This window comes from Diceros bicornis, chromosome 27 (genome assembly GCF_020826845.1).
Source record: "Diceros bicornis minor isolate mBicDic1 chromosome 27, mDicBic1.mat.cur, whole genome shotgun sequence".
In the NCBI taxonomy this organism is placed as follows: domain Eukaryota; kingdom Metazoa; phylum Chordata; class Mammalia; order Perissodactyla; family Rhinocerotidae; genus Diceros; species Diceros bicornis.
In genome coordinates this window covers 42,606,156-42,632,320 of record NC_080766.1, presented here as the reverse complement: position 1 = coordinate 42,632,320, position 26,165 = coordinate 42,606,156, and the positions used below count along the sequence as shown (strand labels likewise).

At 57.8% G+C, this 26,165-nt stretch overlaps 1 protein-coding gene across 5 annotated transcripts; it reads left to right on the top strand.

The window, feature by feature from the left end:
• Positions 1-44: 44 nt before the first annotated feature.
• On the top strand, positions 45-26,165 carry CBS (cystathionine beta-synthase). 5 transcript variants are annotated; one of them, XM_058523176.1, is made up of 16 exons: positions 45-126; positions 3,721-3,937; positions 7,213-7,319; positions 9,481-9,615; positions 11,041-11,120; positions 11,222-11,356; positions 11,897-11,966; positions 13,219-13,310; positions 14,123-14,248; positions 14,858-14,942; positions 16,643-16,748; positions 18,689-18,766; positions 19,210-19,344; positions 20,012-20,120; positions 23,311-23,395; positions 25,285-26,165. In XM_058523176.1, exons 2-16 carry the CDS (start codon positions 3,729-3,731, stop codon positions 25,440-25,442), a joined length of 1,710 nt encoding a protein of 569 aa, XP_058379159.1. In that variant the 5' UTR covers positions 45-126; positions 3,721-3,728; the 3' UTR covers positions 25,443-26,165. The 5 variants fall into 5 exon arrangements, with proteins under 5 accessions (XP_058379159.1, XP_058379158.1, XP_058379161.1 ...); XM_058523175.1 differs by having other exon boundaries at positions 23,311-23,401; XM_058523178.1 differs by lacking the exon at positions 25,285-26,165 and adding an exon at positions 24,004-24,167.

Here is a 26,165-nt window from a genome sequence, read left to right as displayed (position 1 = left end):
CTCTCCGCCGCTGGGTCCCCGCCAGGCCGGCGTGCTCCGCCGTCTCGTCTCCGCCGGCAGCCGTCGGGGCCCCGCTCGCCGCGCCTGGACGCACCCAGCCCGCCCCTTTCCCGCGTGTCCGTCCAGGTGAGCACCCGCCCGGCGGAGCCCCTCTCCATCCTGGGCAGAGCGGTCGGGCTGGGGTCCAGCCGGGGGTCCTGGGTCGCCCCACCCCTCCGCCCGAGTTGCATCATCCGCCTCTGGACGCGGCGGAGCTGGGCCGGTGCCCCCCGCGCCCCGGACCCTCCGCCTCCCAAGAGTCTTCCCACGGTCCTGAAGCCGGGGGTTCACGTCCACTTGGCCCCGGGCCCCCCTCCAACTCCCGCGGCTGCGGAGCGGACCGCGTCGAGCTGGGACTCTGGGAGGGAATGTATGGTAGACTGGCCGTAATGGTGCCAATCATTGATTTCTCGCTGCATTTTGGATGGGAAATGGCTGTTTCGCAAATTACTTTTTTCCATTGATCGTAAGGGGCGGGGAAAATATTGACGGAGTTGCGCGGGCGGCACGCGAGGTGGGTGCCCGTGAGGACGAGGGGGGGGGGTTCAGGGCTCAGGGGCTGGAGGGAGGGTGCCCTGCGACCCCCACTTCTCCGAACCCTAGGTGAGGCGGATGGCTGAGCTGGGGAATGGGATGGGCAAGTGGGGGAGGGGCGGGAGCGCAACACTTTCAGCCTCCCAAGGAGTGCAGGTGACCCAGCGGTGTCCAGATCCACTGTAGGGTCTCGATCTCCCACCGGGGGCCTCCCACTTTAAAAGAGGAGTGGTACCGTCCTCACCCTTGGCCCTAGCTCTCGCCCTCTGGGCCGACGGGTGCAGCGTGCCCTTGGGGGCGTCGTGACCCCGGGAGGGTCTGGCGGTTTAAGGTGCGGCAGGAGCCAGCCGGGCGGCTCCAGGTGAGCCCGCCTCCCCGGGACGCATGTGCGTCGGGCCGCCGGGTGCTGTGGCCGTGGGCAGCCGGACCAGGCCGGCCGGGCCAGAGCCCGTGAGTTCGGACGCGGGTCGCCAAGTGGGCGTCCCACCGAGTGCCTTTGGGTTCTTCGGAGAGTGGGTCGCCTGCGATCTGTGTTTCCAGCGGCCCCTTACCTTGCCGGAGGTTGCGCCAGGCGAGGCGAGGCAAGTCGCCAAAAAGGAGGCGCGCGGCTGCCTGAGTCTCTGGGCCGGGGCTGCGCGGCATTCTGGCCAGGCGGGCGGCCGAGCGCGCGCTCACCCGGCCTGGGTGCAGCAGGGCTGTCGGCCTCTGATGGGGATGGGGGATCTACTACAGAGGGGCTTCTGCAAGGTGGAAGACTCACTTCCCTGCAGGCGACTCGGGCGCACCGCGGAGAGACGTCGCCGTTCCGCTTAGGGCCGGGCTTTTTAAAAGGTTGGGGAAGAAGGACGCGGGACATCCGTGCTGGCTTCGTGGTCGATTCGAACCTCTGAAAAAGAAGTCGGTGATCCCAAGACTTGAAAGAACCCCCGCTCTAGGGACGTTTGGGGCAGAAAGGCTGGGAGGCTGGATTCCCTCCGGAAAGCCTGGTGAATTTCAAAGGGATGTGAATTTCAAAGGGGTAGGGAGGTCTCTGCCTCCCTTCTGCACAGGCTCTGGCCTGGGCATCTGTGGCGATCTGCTGGGCGCTGGTCTGCATCTGGTCACCTGCACTGGAAGAAAGGGAGCAGCTGGGGGCTGCCTCCATCTTTGCTGATGGCCGGCATACCCAGAGCTGGGCCGGTGGGCGGAAGAAAGGGAGCAGGTCCACCAGCCTCTATTTACAGCTGCAAGTGAGGAGCCCTGGCACCTTCAGCTCAGTTCCGCCTGGGCCACTCGACCTTTTCACAGCAAAACTGCCTCCCGAAGTGTCTTGGGGAGCAGAGGAGGCACAAGGCTGGGGTCTGGGGTCCCTCCTGCTTCTGGGAACAGCGGTGGGGGTGTGATCAGAGACCACCCTCATCCACATCCAGTACCATGAGCTCCTTTAGGTTAACTAAAGTCCATCCTTACTCAGATTTCCTTGGTTTCCTTTAACCTCCTCCTGTTCCAGGATTTCATCCAGGAGACCTAATTACATTTAGGTGTCACGTCTCCTTACAGAGTCTAAACTGGGGTGAATTTGCAGTCATCAATCTGGTGAGTGGTGGCTGCATTTAGCTGTGGACTTGTCTTCCTGTCCAGTGTGAGAATCAAAGGGAGCAGAAGAGGGGCTGAATTCAGTCTTGGTCTTTCTGAAGATGGGGGCGGGCATCTGTTCAGTCCTGACTGGAAGGAGCGGGCAGGGCTGCAGCCCGATGGGGCCTCGTCTTTGAGTGTGGGGTCACCTTTTCTTTCCTTCTTTTGATTTGTTTCTTGTCTCATCTATTTTAAGGTTCCATGTGATTTTTTTTTAATTGTGATTAAAATATGGGTAACACAATTTATCCTTTTAACCGTATGTAAGTGTACAATTCAGTAGCATTAAATACATTCACAATGTGCAAACATCACCATTATCTGTACCCAAAACTTTTTCATCACCTCTAACAAAAACTGTACCCATTCAGCAATGACTCCCCCTCCACTAGCCCCCGGTAATCTCGATTCTACTTTGTGAATTTTAGGGACCGACTCTAGGGACCTCATCTAGGTGGAATCATACACTATTTGTCCTTCTGGGTCTGGCTTATTTCACTAAGCAGAACATTTTCAAGGTCCATCCATGCTGTAGCATATATCAAAACTTCATTCCTTTTTTTTAGGATAAAAAATATATTTATTATTATCTCCATTTTCCTCTTATTATTTCCATCATATCAATGTAGTCTTTTTAAAACAACTTTATTGAGATAGCTTTGACATATGAAAATGGTATGTATTTGGAGCCAGCCTGGTGGCATAGTGGTTAAGTTCGCATGCTCTGCTTTGGCAGCCCCGGGGTCGTGGGTTTGAATCCCTGGTGCGGACACACACACTGCTCATCACCATGCTGTGGCAGGTGGCCCACATATAAAGTAGAGGAAGATGGGCACGGATGTTAGCCCAGGGCCAATCTTCCTCAGTAAAAAGAGGAAGATTGGCAACAGATGTTAGCTCAGGGCTAATCTTCCTCACAAAAAAAAAACAAAAACAAAACTGGTATGTATTTAAGGTGTACGGCTTGGTTTAGATTTATGTATATGTTGTGAAAAGATCACTACAGTCAAGCTAGATAACATATCCATGACCTCTGTGTAGTCATCTGTGTGTGTGCACGTGTGCATGTGCATATGCCCACACACCCACACACGCACATGCATGTTAAGAAGATTTTAAAACTTCATTCCTTTTTTTATGGCTGAATAATATTCCAGTGTGTAGATATACCGCATTTTCTTCATCCATTGATGGAGACATGGCTTGTTTCCACATTTTGCCTATTGTGAATAGTGCTGCTATGAACATGGCATGCAAATATCCATTCCGTTTTTTTGAATATATGCCTAGGAGTGGAATTGCTGGGTCACACGGTAGTTCTGTGTTTAACCTTTTGAGAAACCACTAAACTCTTTTCCACGGCAGCTGCTGCCTACGTTTTTATGCCTGTTCTTGCTGAGCTCTTTGAGAGTGGAGCCCCACACCCAGAGGAGGCCAGCTGAGCAGAATTCCCTGGATCCAGCCACATCGAAGCAGACTCTTCGGCACTGTTTGGAAACGGCATAAACTGTCTCTTCCCCCTCCCTTTGACAGATCCCAGCATGCCTTCCGAGATACCCCAAGCAGAAGAAGGGTCTGCAGAGTGCCCGCACCTCTCAGGGGCACCCTTGGGGAAAGGAAGCCTGGCGGAGGGGTCCCCGGAAGACAAGGAAGCCCAGGAGTGCCTGTGGATCCGCCCCGATGCCCCGAGCAGGTGTACCTGGCAGCTGGGCAGACCCATCACCGACTCTCCGCATCACCACACTGCCTTGTAAGTCCCCGGTCACGATCCCCAGATGGTCCCTCCATTACCTGGAAGGAAGAGTTTGTTACCTGGAGGCCACATAGCCAGGCGGACCTTGGGTGTGACCCCCTTTGTAATCACTCTGGATGGGTGTTGAGCAGGCGGGTGGCACTTTATAGATGAATTGACCGAGGCTCAGAGAGGCCAAGGCTTGTGTGCCTGTAGCTAGCACCCAGGTCTGTGCCCAGGTCACGTGCTTTGAGTGACCGGTAGAGGTGAGGTTTCTAATCCAGACCCGTCTGGCTGCACACTCGTGTTTGAGGTGAGTGTACGGATTTTCAGTCATTAGCATCATGCCTGCACTTTTCTACGTAACTCTAGGTTGCAAACATTCTCCTGGTCATGAGGTATTTTTCTATGGTGGGCTCTTTTTGTGCTTAGACAGAGACTGTGGGATGAATAAACCATAATTTTTAAGCTGCCTGTTGGGTTTTGAGATGTTTGCAATTATCTCGTTATGAACAACTGCAGTAAGAAACACCGCATCCATGTCGTCGGTACGGCGACGACTTTATTGATCACCTGCCATGCCTGTGCCATGTTCCAGGTGTAGGATCTATGGGGGTGGGGACACGAATCCCTGAGCCTTCACAAAACTCAAACTTCACTCACTATGTCTTAGGATTATTATTTCCTTAGTATAATCTCCCAGACAGAAGTAGAACAAACGAGTCAAAGAACATGACTTGAGATGTTTGATTCTTATTCCGTGTAAGAGTTTGTGGTTATTGATTTTAACGTCAGAGCTGGGGGTTGGGGAGGGGGGTGCGCTCCTCAGTGGGGCCAACAGATGAAAATGAAAATGTACAAATCCAGACGCTCCCAACATTAAACACGTCTCAGTGCCAGGAGCTCAGGAGGTCAAGTTGGCCGCCAGCCGGGCGGGATGAGCCCTCGCTGCCAAGACAAACCAGACCAGTGGGCTGAAAGCCTGCGTGAGGCCGGGGCGTGGCTGCTGGGGTCGGGGCGGGTGGGGAAGAGAGATCCGGACTCCCCAGGGCTCCCTGAGCTTCTAACCCTTGGGCCTGGGCTGGAAAGGACACTATCCTGTCCAAGCCGTAAAAAAAGCATCACACCTGCCCTTCACAGGGTGGCCGAATTAGCCCTCTAGAAAGCTCTGAAGGGGTTGCCGTCCCATCTGGGAACCGCTTGTCTCAGTTCAGGCACACGGTTATGAGGGAGCTGGGCTCACCTGCGAGGAGGACACTAGACCGAGGTCCCCTGAAGGAGATGGCCTAGGGGACCCTGATGGTGAGAGCATTAGGGTGATGACACAGAGGGTGCCCTGGCGAGGCAGCTTGGGGACGGCCCTGGAACTGGTACCTGGATAGGCACAAGGTGCTGGCCACGTGATACTGGGGGAAGGGGATTCCAGACGGTTCCGAGTGAGGGTGGGCTTAGAAAGAGGACCAGAGTGAGAAGAGCAGAGAGAAGGGACTGAGGAGAGGGAGGAGCAGGCAGGGCCCCGTCCCTGGTAAGGAGTTTGGGGTTTCTTCTAAGATGCTGTGAGGTTATCGTCCTGGGCTGTCAAAGTAAAAGCAATTGAGGTAGGTTCTTTCCCAGGGCTCCTGCCCTGAGCACATCAGGCAGGCTTCTCGGGGACTCTACCCCCTAAGGCCCGGTGCTGAGTCGGGAACCCAGAGCTCCCCACCAGCCCTGGTGGGGGCGGGATGACTCAGCCACCCACCAGCCCTCCTGTTCCTGCCCCACAGGTGTCCTGCCTTGGCTTTAACTAGGTAATGAATCAATCCCCAGTGTCCCCCAGAGGGCCTGGCCTCCCTCCGGGGCTCGGGTCAGGAGCCTTTTGCCCCCCCAGCCTCTCCCTTCACCCCACCATCCCTCCTGCACCATCTTTGAGGAGCCTGCTCCGGTGTGGCTTGGGGTGTCCGTTGTAGCTCCTCGCCACCTTGGAAGGGCGCAGTGGATTCCAGCCGTGGGTCTAGCCGCTGTTTGGGCCGCGGGTAGAATGCAGACTTCCTTAGCTTGCCCCAGGCCCCCCGAGGAGCTGGGGCACCACCTTAGGGGTGGGGCAAGTAGTCTGCGAGTTTAACGGGTTCCCGCACTGGTGGCTGGGGCTCACTCGAGTTTGAGACCCGTGGAAAGGAAACTGAGAACTCCAAGGACGTGAGAAGCTGTTGCATGTCTTGAAACTCAAGTCAGCTGTGCATCTTCCCGGATGAATATTCAGTGAGCACATGCTTGACACAGACCCCTGGGGAGAGAGTGTGGCACCAGTCCCTGAGAGTGAGGAAGGAGCAAGCATCGTGGGGCCATTCAGGAGACACTGTGTCACGGTCACACCCACACAGAAAGATGCTGCTGAGCAGCGGCCGTCCCACCCCCACCTGTCACCTGTCACCAGCGTGTCGGGTGGAAGAACCTGGGGAGAGGGGGCCGGCCACTGGAATGTGAAGGGAGAGGGTCTGTGATAAGGAAAGCCCGCTCTGAGCCTGGAGGTCCACCTGAGCATCCGTCCTGACCCTGACCTCAAGGGCCACGTGACCAGCCGTGGTCTTTGTTCTTCTGTCTCGAGTATCGTGTGTCACACTGCCCGTGCCGGACACTTTCTGAGTGATGCCAGGCCCCTGTCACTGCCTGGTGGGCACACAGTGTGAGGGTCTCCACCCTGGGGTCGGCACGAGTTTTCTCATCAAAGAAAAGAAAAGGAGATATCCCAGGAGTCGAGAGAGGAAAGGAATTGAAGGTCCCCAGTTGGATGGACCAGGACTTGTTGTTTTGAAGTCTAAACTATAACCTAAAACTATATATCTAAACTAATAAACTAAGTGTTTATTTAGTTTACCCTTATTTATTTGGAAACAATTGAACACTCACAAGAAGTGGCAAAAATAATGAGAGAGGTCCTGTGTCCCCTTCACCCAGCTGCCCATTGACGCCGTCTTACGTTACCATTGTGTCTTACGTTACCATCTTGTCTTAACGATACCATCGTGCGTTTTCAAACCCAGGGAATGGCGTCCGTGTGGCTGACTGTTGCCTGAACTACAGGCACTGTTCGTTTCCGTAGGTTGTGAGGTGTGCTCATATGCTCGCGTGCGTGTGTGTTAATGTGACTGTGGCCTTTTAATTTCCACGAGTAGGTTTGTCATCACCACTCAGATCCCTCATTAAAGCCAATTCTTTGATCTGTTTCTTGATTTATTTAAAACAATGTGCTGGACTGCCAAGGCTGGTCCTGTTTTGATCTGTTTTCTGAATAATCATGGACTCCTCTATTTTAGGACAAAATCCCCCAAAATCTTGCCGGATATCCTGAAGAAAATTGGGGATACTCCCATGGTGAGAATCAACAAGATCGGGAAGAACTTTGGCCTGAAGTGTGAGCTCTGTGAGTACCCTGATTCCTCCGTCCTGCGTCCTCTGTCCTTAGCAGCGGCTCGGTGGGCCAGGGGGGTAGGGGACCCCTTAGACCCTCTCGGGGGCACAGAGGCCAGGAAACAAGCTGGTTAATGAAGGATCGAGACCATATCAAGTAAGACAGGAAGATAATGCAACAGGGTGACTGAGCTGGCCGCTCTGGGGTCAGTGGTGAGGGACGAGGTGACCTGTGCGCTGAGGTCCGGGTGAAGGAGAGAGCGTGTCTAGACCCAGGAGGCACATTTGGGCAGAAGTCCCCTGAGCCTGAGGGACACTGATCCTACTCAGCTATTGCAGGAGGGGGAGGCCCCAAGATCCGAGAAGCAGCGCACAGCCCTTCCACCTCCGCCTTCTCTGGGGGGGAGTAGAAGAGCTCCCGCCGGGGTGATGGGACCACCGGGACGGTCTCTGAGATGAGGGGTCTCGGTCGTCAGCTGGGCGGGAAGTGGTATCTCTGTGTTTGGCTAGTTTTGTGGGGACAGATAGCTCCTCTGTCGTTTATAAGACAAACAGTGGGAGTTTGGGGGGCTGTCTGGCCTTGTCCTAGGAAAACAAGGGGGTCCCCCGCCAGTCTTATCTAGGTCATGTGGGGAAGGGGCTTCTTTGCAGGAAGCTGTTTCCAGGAACACAAGAGGGTGGGAGTGTCTTCCCCGACACGGGGCCGAGTAGGCTTCAGCTTTGTCGCAGAGGAAGCGGCAGGTGCAGGGGCCCCGGAGGGGGACCAGGTGCAGCGCGGCCGGGCAGAGTGAGCGGAGGGGACAGATCAGCAAGATCGTGTGGTGGGGCTTGGGGTCCTGAGGGTCGGCTTGTTGGGAGTGGCACCCCCTGGGGACGGATGGCGCCGTGATGGCTGATTCTCCTGGGGCATCATCCTCAGAGCCTTCCTGCCTCCACCTTCCAGGGAAAGACCTCACTAAAAAAGCAGTGAGCAGCCCACACTCCCGGGCAGGGCTGGGGCATGCAGGCTACGTCGGAATGGCCCCCGGAGACCCCCAAAGCCCAGAGGGCCTGCTCTGTGCTCTTTCATCAGATAATAGAGACCATTAACTAGCACCCAGCAGGCATGGCCTGATGCAAAGCTTAGCCGTAACTCCTGAAGTATGTTTTAGTGTTTCCATTTTATAGATGGACAAACTGAGGCTCAGATTGGTCACGTGGCTTGCCTGAGGCCATTGGCTGGTCAGCTCGGATCCCTGCTTCATGCTGGCCCTCCCATGGGCGAGTTAGAATTATCTAAATGGTTCAAGTTCAGGACCTAGAAGGGTCCTGGGGCGCAGGCCTGCTGAATAGTCAGGCAGCCCCTGTCTACCTCACGTGCTAACACACACACACACACACACACACACACACACACACACACACTTGTCTCGGCAGAGGCCTCTCCTACTTCTCAAGATAAAGTCTGTCTAGTGGTGGGTTTTCAGAAACCAGGACAAACTAGGAGGGAGGTGGTTTTGCTGTTGCTGTGGGCCCGCCCCGGTCCTTCCAATCACATGTGGAAGTATCTCCCCCTTTTACAAACACAACGTATTTTTAAGAGGTGGGGGAGAGTCCTCCCACAAGGAAAGAGCAGGAGAGGATGTCTCAGTGGCTGGGTTGGGGAGAGCGCGGAGAGCCCCGTGTCACTGGGCGTTTCTCCCAGGGGAGGAGGACGATGGGAGGAGATGTGGAAGGTTTTCGGGTCCCAGTCAGGAGGTGTGACCTGGGGGCCGTGGCTTCAGGACATCAAGTCATCTGGTGGGGCCTCCGGGTATGGCCGGGCCATCTGCCCTGCATTAAGGGGCTCAAATCAGCAACCCCCTTCAGGCTGTCGCTGTTGGGACTGTGCTGCCCCATGGGAGGGGGTCTGGTCCATCCACCTGGTGGGTAGCTCCTTGGGGGGCTTCTGTCTCATTCACTCGGAGTTGCCATGTGGTCCACGGTGGGTGGGATGGGTGGGCGGGAGAAGCTCCGAGGGGTGAGCATCCTCCTCCAGGTGCAGGTGGGAGGTGGGAATGGAGAGGGGGCGATTTACAGAACTGGAAAGACCTAGCCTGTCCCTGCATCCTGGGGTGTTAATGGGGAGGGGACAGTGGGATAAGTCTGGGATCGGGGGGCCTCTCCCTCTCTCCTGATTCCTCTCTGGCTCCCAGTGGCTAAGTGTGAGTTCTTCAACGCGGGCGGGAGCGTGAAGGACCGCATCAGCCTGCGGATGATCGAGGATGCTGAGCAGGCTGGGATTCTGAAGCCCGGAGACACGATCATTGAGCCGACGTCCGGGAACACAGGTGGGTGCTGAACCAGCCAGGAGGGTCCCCTGGCCTGGGGTGACCTGCTGCCGCATGCACTGGCCTCTTTCCTCAGCAGTCTCCTCAACCCCTGCACACGAGCCCAGCCTTCCCTGACATCTTGCCGTCCAGGCCTGCGTTGATGATGTCGGAGTTTGTTCCCGAGGAGCTACACCTGGGACTGAAAGTCTATCTTAGTGTCCTAGAGACGAGGTGACAGCTGCCACAGCCTCGGGGCTTAATCAGCCAGAGAAATGGATGCTTTCACAGTCTGGAGGCTGGGAGGCCAAGATCCAGGTGTGGGAGGGCTGGTTCCTCCTGAGGCCTCTCTCCTTGGCTTGTAGACGCCGTCTTCTCCCTGCGTCCTCACGTGGCTGTCCCTCTGTGTCTGTGTCCTGATCTTCTCTTATGAGGACACCAGACATATGGGACTAGGGCCCGCCCACGTGATCTCATGTAACCTTAATCACCCCTTCAAAGACCCCATCTCCAAATGCAGTCACATTCTGAGGTGCTGAGGGTTAGGACTCCAGCGTGTGAATTTTGGGGGGACACAGTTCAGTCCATAACACTCTGCCATCGGACCCCCTAAGTTCACATCCTTCTCTCATGCAGAATACAGTCACTCCCATCTCAATAGCCCCAAAAGGTCTTAGCCCATTCCAGCGTCTACTCTAAGTCCCAGATCTCATCTAAACCAGATGGATGAGACTTGGGGCATAAGGCATCTTGAGGCAGATTCCCCTCCAGCTGGGAACCTGTGACGCCAGACCAGTTATGGGCCTCCAGACAGAGCGCTCACACAGGCAAGGATGAACGATCCCATTCCAGAAGTGAAGGAGTGACGGGTGCCAAGCAAGTCTGAAACCTAGCGAGGCAAATTCCATTAGATCTTAAGGCTTATCGATAATCCTCTTAGGCCTGACGCTCTGTCTCTGGACAGTGGCCCTGACCTCTGTGGAACCAGGCAGGAGAGGCCCCGGGCCTGTGCCCTCTACGCCCATGGTGGGAGTGGCAGCCTTGCCAACCTCTAACCACCTCAGGGTTGTTCTCCCTGTTCTTGAAGGATCCTTCGTGTTCACAGCGAGCTCGACCGTATTGGCTCTTACTGCTGTTGTGGTTGGGGTCATTATCACCAACTACATCGCCCAGGACATGGCGTGGGTGCCCAGCGAAAGCTGGAGTTATTGGAGTTCACGTTTTCCCCTCTGCTTCTCCTCTCTGAGCACACGACTTTCTATTTCTATCTCCAGCTTTCTCTCTCCTTACTCCGTCGTTTGAGGGCAGAAGGGGACGATGTGGGGCATTTTTGGAATCCTGCAGTGCCCTCTCCCTGGGCCTTCTGGGCTCAAGGCTGGGCTGCAGACACGCAGGGCAGGGTCTGGGGATGCCGTGGCCCCCTCTCACCCCGTGTGCTGTCCCCAGGGATCGGGCTGGCCCTGGCTGCCACCGTGAAGGGCTACCGCTGCATCATCGTGATGCCGGAGAAGATGAGCATGGAGAAGGTAGGCGGGCGGGGCGGGGCGGATGGGGGCCATCTCCAGGGAGCCCCCGCCCCTGCGTGGCAGGCCTGGCAGGTAGACGAAGGCAGTGGCTTCCTCTGCAGGTGGACATCCTGCGGGCCCTGGGGGCCGAGATCGTGAGGACGCCCACCAACGCCAGATTTGACTCCCCAGAGTCACACGTGGGGGTGGCGTGGAGACTGAGGAACGAGATCCCCAATTCTCACATCCTGGACCAGGTGAGGCGTGGGCTCAGTGTGGGCATTCCTGGGGGGATCTCTGTCGGGCTTTGGGGGTGGTGCTGCATCTGCAGGAGTAGGGGCTGCTGAGGGGACTGGCGCCCTGGCACGCGGTCGCTGGCTTCTCCGCGGCCGGGTTAGGCCCCCCAGAGCGTGGCCGGTGGGGTCGGCCGAGCCCTCGGCTCTCTGCTGTCCATGCCTGCCTCGGAGGGCTCAGCTCAGCGCGCTGGGTTGGAATGCCCTTTGCCGAAGACCCTGGAAGCTCTCTACAGGCATGAAATGCATAAAAATCTTTTTACCGGAAGCTCTTCTGTCTTATCTCACTTCTCAGTTAATTCAGAGATCACACCTTCTGGAGAACTGGGTTTAATGCTTTGCATCTGTTGAGGTTCCTAAAACTGCCTGTGCCGTTGCCCGCTCTGCCCTGAGCTGCTGGGATCCCCTCTGGCTTACACTGAGCTGTTTACCTGATGTCCCGTGGCTGTGCCAGTTCAGTAGATTTGACCTCACTCGCCGCCCGTTTGCTCTCTTTCCACTCAGTACCGCAATGCCAGCAACCCCCTTGCTCACTACGACACCACCGCCGAGGAGATCCTGCAGCAGTGTGATGGTGTGTATTTCTCTCTTAACCCCTCTGTCCTTCTTGACTGCATCTACCCCTGGTTGCCTGGGAGAGAGCAAGTCACTTACCCTCTCCTTGGTAAACTCCTATTCATCCTTCAAAACCCAGCTCAGAGGTTCCCCTCTCTGTGAAATGCTTTATATAGCATTTCCCTAGAGCAGTTTCCTCCCTCTGTTGAGCTCTCTTGGACTTTGCCCGTGCCTCTCCTATAACACCAAACATATCATGCAGTCATATTTATTTACCCAGCAGACTATCCTCTAGACCTGTAGGAGCTCCCAAGCGCAGAGAAGGAGGGTGGCCCAGGCTGGGGCTGGGCTCACAGCCAGAGCTTCATGTTGCCGAATGACACTTGGCATCAAGCCCCAACCCGGCCATTCGATTCAGCATTCAGGTTATCTCATCTCCGGAACCCGAGGGGTGACATCAACGATTAGCTTACTCTCTGTATGGACTTGTGGCTCCTTGGTACCTCTCCACGAACTCAGCGCCGAGGCCTGTGGGGGTTGTGATGTTTTCTGATGGGCTGTTTCCCTGAGAGACTTTAGGGAGAAGGTGCAGGGAGGCTGGCACCCTTGGCTTCCTGTTTGGTGTTGGTGTGGGCACTGGGTGTTGACATTAGCTTAAAAGTGCAGGCTCATTCCACGCCCGGGAGCCAGGCGGCAGAGGACAGGCATTTGCTCACCCGGGTTTTATGTGTGAGAATTCCTCCATTTGGCAAAAACAGCCCTTCTGCCCTGGCAGGGGTGCCCGCGCCGACTTGTCTGCAGGATGCCTGAGCTGGCACCTGGCAGCGGGAGAGCCCAGACGATTTCTGAGCCGAGCCTGAGTGCCTTATTCCATTTCCTTTTATAATTCACTTCTCTTATTCGCATCCTCCAAAACCAAACAGCGTAAGCAGGGGCGTGGTGAAGACCCTGGTTCTTCCCGAGCCACTGTGCCCTGTCCCCGCCGTGCGACCGCACCTCCAGACAGGCTTTATGGATTCACAGGGGTTTCAGCGGTTACGTTTAGCAAAGACTGAAATGAAACTCACTGGGTCCCTGTTACTACGAATGCTTTTTAAAGATAAAGGACTATGATGAGAGGCTGTTGACATTTGAGAATAGTTTTTATTTTGAACTTTTTGATAACCTGCCTTCATTTTGGTTGAGTATGTTTTCACTTACTATTGAGAGTTGTGGGCTGGCTGGGTTACGGCCTGAGAATGTTCTCCCTGAGGGGGGCTCTCCCCCACCAGGGAAGCTGGACATGCTGGTGGCTTCAGCGGGCACGGGCGGCACCATTACGGGCATTGCCAGGAAGCTAAAGGAGAAGTGCCCTGGATGCAAAGTGAGTGAGCCGGGGCCTCGGGGCCGGGGGAGGCATGTGGGCCCCGCCCGGGAGAGGGGGCTGGACGGGCGTGTGTTTCTCACTTGCGGCCTGAACCGCATTTGGGGGTGCAGTCATCAAGCTCCTTGGCGTTGGCCCCCAGAATGGCCTCTGCTTTAGAGCTGAAAGTTCTTGTTTCCGACATTTCTGCTTACGTAGCCTTGAGTCTTACACGGTGTATCTGCACCTGCCCGGGAGATAAGGGGCCGGGGGACCCAAGGCCTAGGTGCCCAAATGGGAGAGTCGATTTGGGTGGCCTCCAAGGATCATTCCAGAAGCTCTAAGCTCTTAGGTTCAGGTCCTGCGTCTGCCCCGCTTGGGGCTTTGAGAGTCGGGGAAGGGCACTGGATTTGGGGTTGAGAGTGGGCCTGGGGAGGGGCTCGTAGGAATACCCGGCTGGTGGTGCTGAGCGCATCTTCTCCCTCTGATGGTTTCTGTGCTGTCCAGGAAGAGGACAGTGCGCAGCACCGCCTCGTCCCCACGGCTCTGCCTGTCCCCCGGGGGTGGTCTCTCGGGCTGTCCTGGGGCACCCTGCACAGGAGGAGCTCCCCTGGGGAGCCGCTTCCCCTGGCTGTCCCCTTGAGTGCCCTGAGCCGGACATTTTCCTTGTAATCTTCCCGGCGCCCAGTCCTAGGTTTCTGGGTTTCGAGTCTTGCCCCCAAGGTCCGGGAACGAGGCCCACATCCCACGGGCAGATCATTAACAGGCGCCTGTTAGCGGCGGAATTGGCCGCCTCGATCATAGACGGAGCCCTTACACCGCCCACTCTGCAGATCATCGGGGTGGATCCCGAAGGCTCCATCCTGGCAGAGCCCGAGGAGCTGAACCAGACGGAGCGGACAGCCTACGAGGTGGAGGGCATCGGCTATGACTTCATCCCCACGGTGCTGGACCGCACGGTACGTGGGCCAAAGCACTTCCCGTGCAGGGCAGGCCAGGTGACCAGTTCTGGCCCTCAGGGCACGTCCAGTTACTGGCTTTCACAGCTGGCCTGGCTTTCCTGCTGAGTGGGAGCAGAAAAGTGAGCACTGTACCAGCACCCAGAGGAAGCATAGTCTCCAACGTCAAGACTAGGACGTGTGGTGCTGTATCGAGTATGTGCTGTTGACCCACTGGGCAAAGACAAGGGTGTAGCATTGTGCACAAGTCAGAGCCCTGCAAAGGGAGCGAGCTCCAGGCAGCTGGGCAGGTGAGCAAGGTGGACGTGGGAAAGGTAAGGACCCCAGAAAAGGCTCTTTTTAAGGACCCTAGAGTTGACTTTGCAGGGACATAAGGCCATGCAGAGGGGCTGGAGGGTGGTTTTAGTTGCTACGTGCAAAATATGTTGGAACTGGGAGAGGTGGAGTCCTGGGTTTGTGGACGTGAGCCCCGGATTCCAGAAGAGGGGCTGCGTCCATTGAAGGTCACGGCCACCTGGACCGAGGTCATCTGTGAGGTTGCAGACGCGGGCTGTGGGGTCCCACCATCCAGCTGCCCGCGCCCCTCCCGAGCCTGGGTCCTGCCCGCAGGTTGTGGACAAGTGGTTCAAGAGCAATGACGAGGAGTCCTTCACCTTCGCCCGCATGCTGATCGCGCAGGAGGGGCTGCTGTGCGGTGAGCGGCGGGCGGGCTGGGGGGAGGCGGCCGGGGTGCAGAGACTGGCGGGGCGCTGGCCCTTCAGGAGGTCCGCCTGCCTGTCCTCCAGATTGGCAGGGTCACCCCCACAGGCGAGGGCAGGAGACCGAGGTGCAGGGGTGTCGAGCGCCCTTCCAGAGTGTGGCCGGAGAAGGGTCAATATTCCTGGGGTCCCCACGGTCCATGTGCTTTGTTTTCCATGTTTAACACCTTCGCTGAGAACGGGGGCACAGGACACAGAATGAGAAGGGAGGAGCAGGAGATGTGAGGGGTCTGGGCACAGGTGAGCCCCGGCAGCCTGACAGAGCCGGGCAGCAGCTGTTGTCTTTGCCCTCCCAGCAGAGCAGGTCGTGGGGCCCGGTGAGCAGCGTCTGCCTCTGGGGGCCCCCACCGTGAGGAGGGTCCTGGCCACACCGTCATCTGGGTGTTGGGTTTTGGGGTGAGGCCAGTGCTCTCAAGACACTTGTTTCTTTCAATCAAGACCAGCACTACCTTGGGGTGGGGGATCCCTATCCACGGGGGTCCAACTCTCGGCCGGGGGCCGGGAGAGGCTGGAGGGTGTCCGTCACTCAGGCCTCCGAGGCTGGAAGGAGACGGGACGACGCTGCTGCCAGCTCTGTTTCCTCTGGGAGGCTCCGAGGCCCGTCCAGGACAGATGAGGGAAGAGGCTTGACCTCCATCAAGGGGACTTACATACAGAGAGGACGTGTAGCACACATCCACTTTAAAACTCATGCAGGGAATATAACACGCGGTCATTTGAAATGTGCCATCGTCCCTCTGTGTTGTGTCACACTGGGGGTGGGGACAGAGGAAATGGAAGGAGATCGGCCCTCAGCACGGCCGGGTCCCTGGACAGCCAAGCCCCAACTTAGAGATTGGAAATAAGCCTCTTTTGATTGAAAAAAATTTCCAAAATGATAATGTTATGAAAAGGCGACTTTGATCATAATTGTTGGATGTGTGGTGTTCTCAGAGTGTCCCCTGTTCCCATCTTCAGGGGACATTAAGCCTGAGTGGTCGATGCTGGAGGAAGGCCCACCACAATCATTTAGGAGGAAGGGCCCCTTTTCCTGTGGGGTACGCTCCTGGGGGCTACATGATGCCTCTGTAACTCAGCCCAGAGGGGCTATGGGGGCGAGGCAGGGCACAGCCACCTCTAGGAATCCGTCCCGCTGCCTCTGAGTCAGGCTCCTGGGCCCGGTACGTCTTGTTTGTAAAGTGGGGAACGGTGTCGCCTGCCTTGCGGGTGGCTGTGAGTGGTCACTGACATGCGACCGTGCTGGGGCCCCATCAGCGTGGCCCTCCCTGGTGCTCGGGTCGGTCTTGGTGGCGTTTGCCTCTGGGCTCAAGCCCCATGGTGGCACCTCCCCCTGCACCAGCCCTCCCCACTGAGAGGAATCCCATTTGCTCCAGGTCTTCATGTTTCCTTGGGGAGGGCTTGGTTGTGAAATCCTGAGCAGATGTGAAATTCAGTGGTGCAAGAGGAGAATGTAGGTGGACGGTGAGAAGTGGGGGTCCTCCCAGCACCCCAAGCCCAGTGCCTCCCCCCAGAGGCAGGCCCTGTGGATGGTTCCCCGCGGATCCTTCCAGATCATGTCGGGTGTGCACACATGCATCCACACACACGCACTTGCGCACTAACACACTGCAGGCCTGACTCCCGGCCCTCTCGGCAGGTGGCAGTGCGGGCAGCGCCGTGGCCGCGGCCGTGAAGGCGGCCCAGGAGCTGCGGGAGGGCCAGCGCTGCGTGGTGATCCTGCCCGACTCGGTCCGCAACTACATGTGAGCGGCGCTCTCCTCTCCCCTCGGGGTCTGCTCCCCCTCTTCTGGCGCCCCTCGGAAGCTGTCGCTGCTCCCTGCTCTGCCTCCCCCAAGATCCACAGCAAGAGGACGGGAGGGGCGGAGGTCCCTCCCCAGCTCGGGAGTTCCTGATTGCTCAGCCTGCCTTGTCCCCGGCTTGGGTCTCCTGGACACATTTAACAGTCAGCGCACGATCACAGTGGCGGTGCTGACATGGCTGGCGGAGCTCCTCCAGGAGGGCAGCTCTGTTTCCATCGCAGCCCCCACGCCCCCTTGCTCCTCTGAGAGCTCGGGGCCTGGCGCATCAGTCGAGGGAGCACGAGGACGGAGCCGCCCTAAGAATGCCCGCCTGCCCGCCCCCACTGGCTCTGCTGCTTCGCCCACACGCTGGCGGGGGTATCTGGGGACTTGCTGTGATATGGCTGACGGGCGGCCTCTGGGGTCCCTCCGGGTCGATGGTGCCGAGCACTCGTGCACTTTGTGTCCCGACTCTCGAGACCACAGGCCCAGCTCCCCACATGGCGTCCTGCGGCCTCCTGCTTTGAATTCCCGTCCCCTGGGCTGATGGGCCGCCCGGTGTCACTGGCTGAACTGTGGGCCGAGGTTGCTCTAGTAGGCCTCTGGGGCAGTGAGGGGTGAGGATCTAAAGACCCCACCTCCTCCCTGCCCGCACCCTCAGGGCTGCCTCCCTGGCCAGGAGCTGTGGGGGCTACATATCTCCAGTCAGCTCCGCTGCCCCTGGTGGGTGCCCCAATTTGGGTTCCCAAGTGTGGGGTGGTTCACATTGGGGTGCCCACTGCCAGGTTGCCCTCAACCTGGGCTGCCCGCCTACCCCACTCAGTGCATGAGGACAACCATTTCCCCTTGTGCTTAGCTGGCCTGCTGTGTGTGCACACGTGTGTGTGTGAGAGCATGTGTGAGAGTGAGTGTAACAAAGTGTGGAGGTCTGTGTGAGTATGAGTGTGGTTTGTATGTGAGACAGAATGAGTGTGTGTGAGACAGAGTGTGAGAGATGGAGTGTGAGTGTGAGATGGAGTGTGTGTGAGAGATGGAGTGTGAGATGGAGTGAGTGTGAGAGATGGAGTGTGTGAGATAGTGTGTGTGAGATGGAGTGAGTGTGAGAGATGGAGTGTGAGTGTGTGAGATGGAGTGTGTGAGAGATGGAGTGTGTGAGAGATGGAGTGTGAGTGTGAGATGGAGTGTGTGTGAGATGGAGTGTGTGAGAGATGGAGAGAGTGTGAGATGGAGTGAGTGTGAGAGATGGAGTGTGTGAGAGATGGAGTGAGTGTGAGATGGAGTGTGTGTGAGATGGAGTGAGTGTGAGAGATGGAGTATGAGTGTGAGACAGAGTGAGTGAGAGATGGAGTGTGTGTGAGATGGAGTGAGTGTGAGACATGGAGCGGGTGTTTCTGAATGAGTGTGTTCTCGCTCAGCATGTCTTGGCTTAGGGGTGGCGGGTCCTCTCTGCTCCCCACTCCGTTGGTCCTCAGAGGCCCTTTGAGGCCAGGTCCCTGCAGTCGCCGAGGCCTGCTCTGGTGTCCTTTGACCCCGGGTGGGCGGGCTCCCTCTGTCAGAGCAGACAAGAGGAGGGCTGGGGAAGAGGCTGCCCAGGCAGCCCCCAGGGGCTTGATGGCAAAGGTCCCTGGACAGAACCTTCTGTGCTGTGAGCTCCTTCAGCCACAGGCCCCTGTACTCTGGTTGACCAGACGCCCCCATTGACCTGCAGTTCCCAGTTGGTGTCTCTAAAGTCTGGCTCCCAGGCCTCTCCTTGGAGCCCCCAGCCAGCCACCCAGGGTCTCTGCTGGACCCATGGGGTCGGGGGAGGCATGCTGGGCTTCCGCTGAGAACTATGTGCCCCTCAATGTGGGCCGAGGCAGTAGTGGGCCCTCGGTCCAGGCCCTGGTGACTTCTGACGCCTGCAGGTCCAAGTTCCTGAGCGACAAATGGATGCTGCAGAAGGGCTTCCTGAAGGAGGAGGACCTCACGGTGAAGAAGCCGTGGTGAGTGGGGCTGGCCCCGTGGTGTAGTGGTTCACAGGTTCGGATCCTGGGTGCACACCAACACACCACTTGTCAAGCCATGCTGTGGTAGCGTCCCACATACAAAGTAGAGGAAGATGGGCACGGATGTTAGCCCAAGGCCAATCTTCCTCAGCAAAAAGAAGATTGGTGACGGACGTTAGCTCAGGGCTGATCTTCCTCACCAAAAAACAAAACAAAAAAAAGCCATGGCAAGGACGTCTCTGAGCAGAGACCACTCCTCGAAATCCACATGTGTGGCTGCGGGACCCTTATCCCTGGGACCCAGGGCACCTGTGCTGTGTCCCACACCTGGCTGGCCGTACCTGCGGTCTCCCCCTGCGACGCTGCCCTTTTGTGAGAGCGTCTATCCCTGACTCCCGTCTCCTGGCTCATGCCCTCCCTGCCCTGCCCTCTTCCCTCAGGTGGTGGCATCTCAGAGTCCAGGAGCTGAGCCTGTCAGCTCCCCTGACAGTGCTGCCCACGGTCACCTGTGAGCACACCATCGAGATCCTCCGAGAGAAGGGCTTCGACCAGGCGCCCGTGGTCGATGAGTCGGGGTCAGTCTCGGCCCCCGCCCAAGCTCTGCCCACCTGGGCTCCTTGCTCCTCCGCATCGGCCACGCTGGTCGGGGCAGCCATGTGGACCCCACAGCTGACCGGCTGACCTTGGTCACTTTGCATAGGGATGTCCAGAGCCTTAGACTGCCCGTTGGACATCTTGTCCCTGGGAACCGGCCAGGGCAGGGGGCTGGCCGTAGTAACCCTTTGGGCCTTAACGCCTCTGTCCCACCCCGCTGCGCTCTCGGTGTGTGTGCGGGAGGGGGTGGCAGATAACTGGCCTCGCTCAGGACGTCGAACAGTGGAAGCCCCAGTGACCAACCATGCAGGTTCTCCCAGGACTTGTCCCCGTGCTGGCCCCAAAAGTCCTGTGTCCCAGCACCCCAGCAGGTTGGTCACCCTCGACACCTGTCAGAACAGAAATACCCAAGGGGCTCAGTTTACCGTCTCCCCGCACTGGGCGGGCAGCACCAAGGGCAGGGCGTTGTCACTGCTGTGTTCCTGCCACACGGAGGCACTCGGCGGATACTTGTTGAATTCTCAGAGGAGTTCCGAGTTTGGCCAGAGACCACACTGACGCTCAGGGCGGCCGTGCGCGCACATTCTGCTGTTTGGGGAGAGGAGCCTGTGCTGACCTCTGACCCCTGCCCCCTGCCTGCTGCTGCAGGGTGATCCTGGGGATGGTGACTCTGGGGAACATGCTGTCATCCTTGCTCGCTGGGAAGGTTCAGCCAGCAGACCAGGTTCGCAAAGTCATCTACAGGCAGTTCAAACAGGTACGAGATCCACTTCGCCAGAGCGGTAGGTGCCAGACCCGGCTCTGTCCTGGAAGGCAGGGGGCCGGGTCCCCAACCCTCGGCACCGCTGGGGGGTCTGCAGGGCCCCTGCTGGCTGCCCCCCATCAAACCCATAAATCTGAGAACTCGCCCCAGTTTTGCAGAGGAGAAGCCCGGGTGGGGAGGGCTCCCATCGGGGCGGGCTCGCCCGCGTCGGCCATATCTCCGCCACGCAAGCAAGCCCAGCCCGGAGACCATCATCTCAGCCGCGTTGGGCATCAGCCAGCGTGCTCCTTCCTACAACGTTTGGCCCTAATTTTTTCCTGGGCATGCATTCATGTAAGAATACCTGGCATGCCTAATTATTTAATAAGAACTAGAATGTTCTGGAAGTACTAGCGTCACCCGTTGCTGTGCTGGGGCTGATCAGATCCCATGGTTGTCCTGAGACAATGATGGCCACCCTCTGCTGGGCCTGGGCAGAGCCACCTGGACACTGCTGTCCGTGTCCCTGAGGGTGGGTGGAGGCAGGACATCCCCTCCCCCTGGTCCCAGTGGCCCCTGACACTCCACAACCTTGTCACCCTCTGACCTGCCCGTGAGTGGCAGTGGGGGCTTTTTGGCTGTTTTATATTTGAAAGGCTAAGGGGTAGAGCCCAAATCTAGCAAGGAGTTTGGTTTTCCTCGTTCCCCGTCACACGCACACCTGAAATGTCACCAGAATCCAGGTATTTCTCGCCATTTCCACCCCTGCTGCCATCACTCTCGCATGGTCCCCGTAGACCCCCTCACCCCGTCTCCTCTAACTCCCCGAAGCTTGAGAGACCACAGAGACAGGTGGGGCCTGTCCCTCCCTGCCAGGCCCAGCCCCCTGGGAGAGGCCCATGATCTCTCCTGATTTTGACATGAATGTACACCCATGAAACCATCACCACAGTCAAGAGCGAACGTATCTGTGGTCCCCAAAGTCTTCCTCGTGACCCTCTGAGCCCCTGCCCATCCCTGACCCCCTCTCAGGCCATGGCTGATGTGTTTCCCGTTCCTGTGGATGGTGTGCGCCCTCCAGACTCGTGCACACATAGTCCTATGTGTGTACCCCTTGTCTGGCTTCTTGCACACAGCACGGCGTTTTCAAATCCACCCACGGTGTGGCGTGCACACTGTCCCTTCCTTTCCGTGGCTGTGTCCTGTTCCCTTGTGTCTCTGGCCTTTGTGCTGATTCTCCAGTGTGTGCCCGGCCCCTCCCTCAGGGAAGGGCTGAGCCCGCGCTCTGGCCTCCCGTGAGCCGGCCTGCTCCTGCCTCCTCTGCCTCTCGCTACCAGGACGGGTCTCTGCTCCAGTGGGTTCCTCGATTTTCTGTTTTGTTTTCAAGCTGGCAGAGCCTGAGGGCCAAAGGGCAGAGCTGGCAGCCACAGCTAACATCGAGTCTGTATTTTGTTCCCTCTGTCGGAGGCCAAGTCACACCTCCAGCGACACCCTTCCTCCCAGGCGTAGCCGAGCCCCCGGGCCCCACTGGCCTCTAGTGCTGTCAAGACCCTTGGGGCCTCAACGCGGGGGCTTTGATGTCCTGCCACTGAGAGGCTGGGTGGGGCCGCAGTGTGCCTGCTCTGCTCTGGGCGCCGAGGGGCAGGTACAGACAGAGGAGGCAGGATGTCCTTCAGCCGGGGTCCCAGGCTTCCTTGTTCCAAATCCTGTCCCCAGGAGAATCCAGGTACCACGGTATAAAACCTGAGTGGGTCCCATCTCCTGGGCACACCCACCTGCCCAGGGCTGGCCCTTCCTGCCGCCCCCTCGGGGGTCTGGCCGCCTGGCATTGAGAGGCACAAGGAGGTCCCCAGGAGCCGTGACTCCCCTGACCCCCGGGTTTTCCCGGCGGGGAGGAGGAATCCTGAGCCCTGTGGTCTTCTGACCTAATAAAAGCAAGCGTTTGGGGGAAGCTGGCTTCCGCAGACCAGTGCCGTTGTGCACAGGCTGAGTGGGCCTCAGCCTCCCAAACGCGCCATCACACAGTGTAATGCCCTGCCGACTCCTTCCCCTGGCCCTGTGAGCCACAGCTTTTCACGGGAAATTGCCTCTGTCCCCAGAGTCAAAATAGAAAGGGCACCTGGTTAGGTTCTGGGGCTGTGCTTGAAATCATCCCAGGGGTTGTCCAGCCTGCATCTGATGAGGAGCCCCTCACCACGTCCTGGGAGGGGGTCGTCCAGCCCTGTGACCCGTCCCAGGGAACTGACAGCCGTGAAGGCCATGGAGGCGGAGGACTCTCCAGGCCCATAAAGGGTTTTTCTGGGACAGGAAACAGATGACCCGACGCCATTGTTAACACCAGTTGTCGCCTGGGGCTGGGCCGCCAACACCCTCCGTCTGTAACTACACTTCTAAGAGCCTTACGCTGTGACTGGTGGTCAGAAAATTCTACGGGTGGAGTCCCAGGCTGCCCATCACTTTCAGAGCTCTGGGGGGGAGAGGGGGACGCGCACGCTACTTCCTCTGTCCCCACCTACTGCTCTCCTGCTCTTGTCTTCCCCTTTGGATCATTCAAAACCAGAAAGATCTCTGTTATGGCCTCAAATGAGTTCAACTTGCAGACGTCACTTAAACCTGAGTCCCAGAGGAGGAGATGGTTTCTGTCCTCGCCTGAATCCACCTGCTGCCCGAGCCCCGTGTGTGTGGAATGCCGGGAATGAGATTAACCACCTCCCGAGGCCCGAGCAGGCTGGAACCGCTGAACAGCCTCCTCGGGCTGATTTCTGAAAGATTACAGTGACAAAAATTGGGGCCATGCCGGCCTCTCCCCGTTAGCAAACATCTTCCCTCTGGGCAACTGGTCACTGTGACTTCCCGGTTCCATGGCAGTTGGGCTGAGAGAGGGGCCTGGGGTCGCCCTCCCCATTTCCAGGGTCTCTCCTGAGAGTGAGCTGGAGCGGGTCCTGCAGCCTGGGCGCTGGTGATGTGGGGGAGCAAGGAGTCCAGGAGCCTTTCCCAAGGGGGTGGCCACACGTGGACCCACCTAGACCTGGTGGAAGGAGCAGGGCCTCTGGGTCACTTGGCGTGACTTGTGGGCCTGCAGTTTCTAAATCAGCAAAAGAACCTTCTGGAGCGATGCCTGTCCTGTCCCGTTGCCTCGTGTTCCTTTCTTTTGAGGGCCTGGCTGGGCTGCACAGGTGAGCGCTGACCAAGGCTTCTCTTCCAGATTCTCCTGACCGACCCACTGGGCAAGCTCTCGCACATCCTGGAGATGGACCACTTTGCCCTGGTGGTCCACGAGCAGATCCAGTGTAAGTGTAAGTGGGGGCGGGAGTGCTGGCCGCCGTGTCCCCGAGGTGCTTCATAACTCTGCTCGCAAAGCCGCTTCCCGGGCCTCCTCACCACCTCTTTGCAGGCCAGGGTGGCATTCTGGTTCCGCGTGAGGACAAGGGTTGTAGAAATCACGAGAATTGGGAGGGGTCCTGCAGACTGCCCACCGCCCCGCCGAGGGCTGGTCCCGGGGCCTGGGGCGGCCCCGTGTCTACCTCTCTCCCGTCCTTGGCTCTAGACCCAGCGCGGGACCAGGCCTGGTCCGGAGTGGTGGGGGGCTGCACGTATGTACGCCCTGCCGTCCCACTCCCTCAGGGGTAGCTCTGCGGTCAGAACCGCAGCCTCCCAGGGCAAAGGAGGGTGTCCAGGGTCCCAGACCCCCAAGCTTGGGTGGGAGGGCTCTTCCTCTTCGTTTCACGTTTACTCGTATTTGAACATCTCCAAAAAAAATGATAGGCGTTCCCATTTCAGGGTCCATAAATCAAGTTTGCCTGGACACAGCCACGCTAGATACCGCTGTCCAGGCTGCTCTCCAGGCTGTGTTGGCAGAGCTGAATGGTCGTAACAGAGACTGTATGGCCCTTTACAGAAGGTTTGCCGACCCAGCTCTGGACAAGAGTCTCCCGGAGGGGTCTGTAGGGCCAGATTGCAGAGGCTCCTACAGACTGCCCTCCTCCGCGGGGCCACGCAGCACAGACGCCGCCCTGGACAGGCTTCTCCAAAGCTGCCCCTTTGCCTACAAGTCCCTGAAAGGCAGGTAGCTGGTCCCTGCTGGGTTCCCCTTGTTTTTCTGTGAAGTGCTCCGAGTAGGCCCACCCCAACCTGTGCGACCTCTGCCTGCAAAGGCCTGAGGGACAGATGGCCATGGAGGTGCTGGGATATGGGGTCAGGCAGAACAGGATCCATCCAGGTATTTCCCACTCGCTCCCCAGCTCTGCCTGGCCCTCTGTGTGCATCACGACAGCTGTACCCATCAGGGCTCTCCAGAGAAACAGAACAGATAGGATACGTATATAGAGGAAGAGACCCATTATAAGGAACTGGCTCACATGGTTAGGATGGCAAGAGCCAAGATCTGCAGGGGCAGTGAGCAGGGTCAAGAGGCAGGAAGAGCTGGTGTTTCAGTTAGAGTCCAAAGGCAGGAAAAATGCCCTCTTACTCAGGGAGGGTCAGCCTTTTTGTTCTATCTGGGCCTTCAACTGATTGGATGAGGCCCACCCACACTGGGGAGGGCAATCTGCTTTACTCAGTCTACCCAGTCAAATGTTGGTCTCATCCAAAGACACTCAGAATATGTTTGACCAAATATCTGGGCACTCTGTGGCCCAGTCAACACATAAAATTAACCATGTCCACAACCCTCTCTGCTCGTCGGCGGCACAGTGTGGGTGCCAGGAGCTGGCATTCATTCTGAGCCTAAGAGAAGGGCATGGGTTTTAAGACAATCACAGGCCAGAGATGTGAGCTGACATAGTTCATGGGTGTGAGAGGTGTCGGAATTGCATGCCTAGACCTGAGCCTTGGGCACCAAGGAAGATCCACGGGCTGTTTTGAATCAATGAGACCCTCAGGCATCTAGCTGGTGGGCACGGTTCAGAGAAGTCAGGACCCTGCTGTCTCCCACATAGCTCGTGTCAGGAGAAGACGGCATGTCGTTGGGCTCCCCTGGGTGCCACCCCGGGCTCCCAGGGCACCCAGGTGCCTGTGGACACTCAGGCAGGCTCAGGGCAGGGGCTCGGAGCCCTCCCTGCCTGGGCCAGGCCCCCAGGGCAGCAGTTTGGGGCTCAGCCTCTGACAGCGGGGTGGGCGCGCTGCCTCCATCAGCTCCCCACGGAGGCGCCTCTAAGCCCACTCCTTGTTCCCTCCCCAGACCACAGCAACGGGAAGGCCAGTAAGAGGCAGATGGTGTTCGGGGTCGTCACCGCCATTGACCTGCTGAACTTTGTGGCTGCCCAGGAGCGAGACCGGAAGAGGAAGTCAGGAGGTGCCGTGGAGCCCAGAGCTGCCGGGGCAGCGGCGCAGCCCTGACGCCCTGCACGCCGTCCACTTGGGGGCCAGTCTTTTGCTTTCACACACACTCAATGAATAGACGTGCGATTTTTGACTGCCTGGCGCTGGGCATTGCTCTGCATGACGGGTGGCGAGGAGTGGGTGCGGGGTGCTTAGCCTGGGGCCAGCATGAGTGCTCCAGTTTTCCTTTTAGTAACGCTTGGCTACCTGAATGAATCTATTTATGGTTTATTAGGTCAGATGTGTTTTTCTTTAAGTTTCTCTTCCAATGTTTCAACAAGGAAATCTCATTAAAAGAACTCAGCCAGGTGATGACCCCGTGCAGGGGCTGGGGCAGGTTGGTTAAAGGGGTTGGGTGCCTTCCGTGGAGAGGAATCCAGGATAGGGAGCAGCGCGGAGGGGGCTGAGGAAGTGTGGGTCAGTTCCGTGGTCCCCCTCACGGCAGGCCTGTCCGCTCGGGGCTGGGTTGGTTCCAGTGGCTTGAGTGTTTGGAGTTTTTTAATTGAGGTGAAATCACGTAACCTAAAATGAACAGTGTTAAAATGTACAATCCAGCAGCGTTTCTCACATCCCCAGCGTTGTACAGCCACCACCTCCATCAAGTTCCAGGACATCTCATCACCCCGTTAAGCAGTCCCTCCCCTTTCTCCTCTCCCCTCCTCTCCTGGCAACCACTACTCTGCTTTCTGTCATTGACCTATCTTGGATGTTTCATATAAATGAAATCCTACAATCCATGGC

Bases quoted from the DNA above. Each gene is read 5' to 3' on its own strand.
- CBS (XM_058523175.1), top strand. From the start codon at position 3,729: ATGCCTTCCGAGATACCCCAAGCAGAAGAAGGGTCTGCAGAGTGCCCG. The intron at 9,616-11,040 runs GTGGGTGCTGAA...TGCTGTCCCCAG, and splicing joins GCCGACGTCCGGGAACACAG to GGATCGGGCTGGCCCTGGCT. The intron at 16,749-18,688 runs GTGAGCGGCGCT...TGACGCCTGCAG, and splicing joins GACTCGGTCCGCAACTACAT to GTCCAAGTTCCTGAGCGACA.